At 50.5% G+C, this 1,404-nt stretch overlaps 1 protein-coding gene across 1 annotated transcript in view; it reads right to left on the bottom strand.

The window, feature by feature from the left end:
* CCDC174 (coiled-coil domain containing 174) overlaps window positions 1-861 on the bottom strand; it is a 21,372-nt gene extending 20,511 nt beyond the window's left edge. The window contains exon 1 of the mRNA XM_017505053.2: window positions 674-861. Coding sequence (XP_017360542.1) covers window positions 674-715 — 42 coding nt within the window. The 5' untranslated portion in view covers window positions 716-861. The remainder of the gene's footprint in view (window positions 1-673) is intronic.
* Window positions 862-1,404: the final 543 nt, after the last annotated feature.

Raw genomic sequence — 1,404 nt, 5'->3', positions numbered from 1 at the left:
TAGTAGAGACGGGGTTTCACCATGTTGACCAGGATGGTCTCGATCTCTTGACCTCGTGATCCACCCGCCTCGGCCTCCCAAAGTGCTGGGATTACAGGCGTGAGCCACCGCGCCCGGCCTAGAGTAGCTACTTTAATAAAACTGCTTACATCCTTTCAGACCTCACAGGTACCTATGGCTGCATTAACAGTTTAATTCCAGGGTAGGATACGCTGGGCACTCTCGGGTCCTGCAGAGTAAGTCACACTGTAAAGTTCTAGAAGGACTTTGGGGGTTTCTGGATTGGAGGAGAAGCCTAGAAGGCGGTATGTCTGCCTAGCAAAAAGAGGCTAGGGTTCCTCCCAACTGTAAGGGAGAAGGCTGGCGAGGTGCAGGTCCTTGCGGGCACGGCAGAGGGAAGCCCGGAGACTCCTAACCCTCGGGATACCAGGTTCAGACCCGTGTCTGAGGGGTGAAGCATGGTCCGGGCGCAAGTCAGAGGAGAGAAGCCCAGTTCAGGATCCTGTAAGTAAGAAAACTGAACCCCATCCCCGTCGGAGAAGATAATCCAGGTCGGGGGTTGCTGTTTGAGGAGAGAGGTGTCTGGGTCCCCAGACAAGCTAGGTCGACATTCTTGTCTGATGGAGACAGGGAGAACCCGGAGCCTGTGGCGTTACCACATACCCTCACTCACCGAGGAGGCCGTGACGTCCAAAGGCTTTTTCCTCCGGTCCATGGTCGTGTCGGAGTGTCCCAGCCCAAAACAGACTCTTCCAACCCTCCTCAGGCCTCGAAAGCCTACCTCCGTCGCAACCGGAAGTGTTTTCGATAGCGACAGTGAGTTTGCGTGAATTTGCGACGCGAGTTTCTGAGCTCGACGCCATCTTGAGGAGGTCAGAGCGTAATGCGTATTACATTTGCCACCATTTTGGAAAGGTCAGAGTGTGCGGAGGTTGACGCTAACTGATAAGGTCATCTTGCGGGAGGGAGGTGACAAAGATTAGTGTGGACGCCATGTTGAGAAGGGCCAAATACCGTTTTTGATCGTGATGGACGCCATATTAGGTGGGGCGGATGTGGGACTGGGGACAAAGATAACGCCATCTTGGGGAAGGCTGACGCTTGAGTGAGTGAACTGGCGCGTCTCGGAAAACGTGCTTTGGGAAGACCCGAAGAATCTAACTACAATTCGAGGACCTGCTGTCTGACACTTTTCACACGTTAAATAGTTGTCTCTTACAAGAGCGTACAAGATAAGGATTATTATATTAATCTTAGCAGAAATAATAATAGCTAACATTACTATAGTGCTTATTATGTGCCACTTTAGATATTTAGCTATTCAGATATTTAGATATTTAGATATTCAGCTCTTAACATGAATCCCCCCCCAAAAAAAAAAGAAAAGAAAAGGATGTGAACCGC

This window comes from Cebus imitator, unplaced genomic scaffold (genome assembly GCF_001604975.1).
Source record: "Cebus imitator isolate Cc_AM_T3 unplaced genomic scaffold, Cebus_imitator-1.0 Scaffold332, whole genome shotgun sequence".
Taxonomy (NCBI): Eukaryota; Metazoa; Chordata; class Mammalia; order Primates; family Cebidae; genus Cebus; species Cebus imitator.
This window is presented reverse-complemented; position numbering and strand designations above follow the sequence as displayed.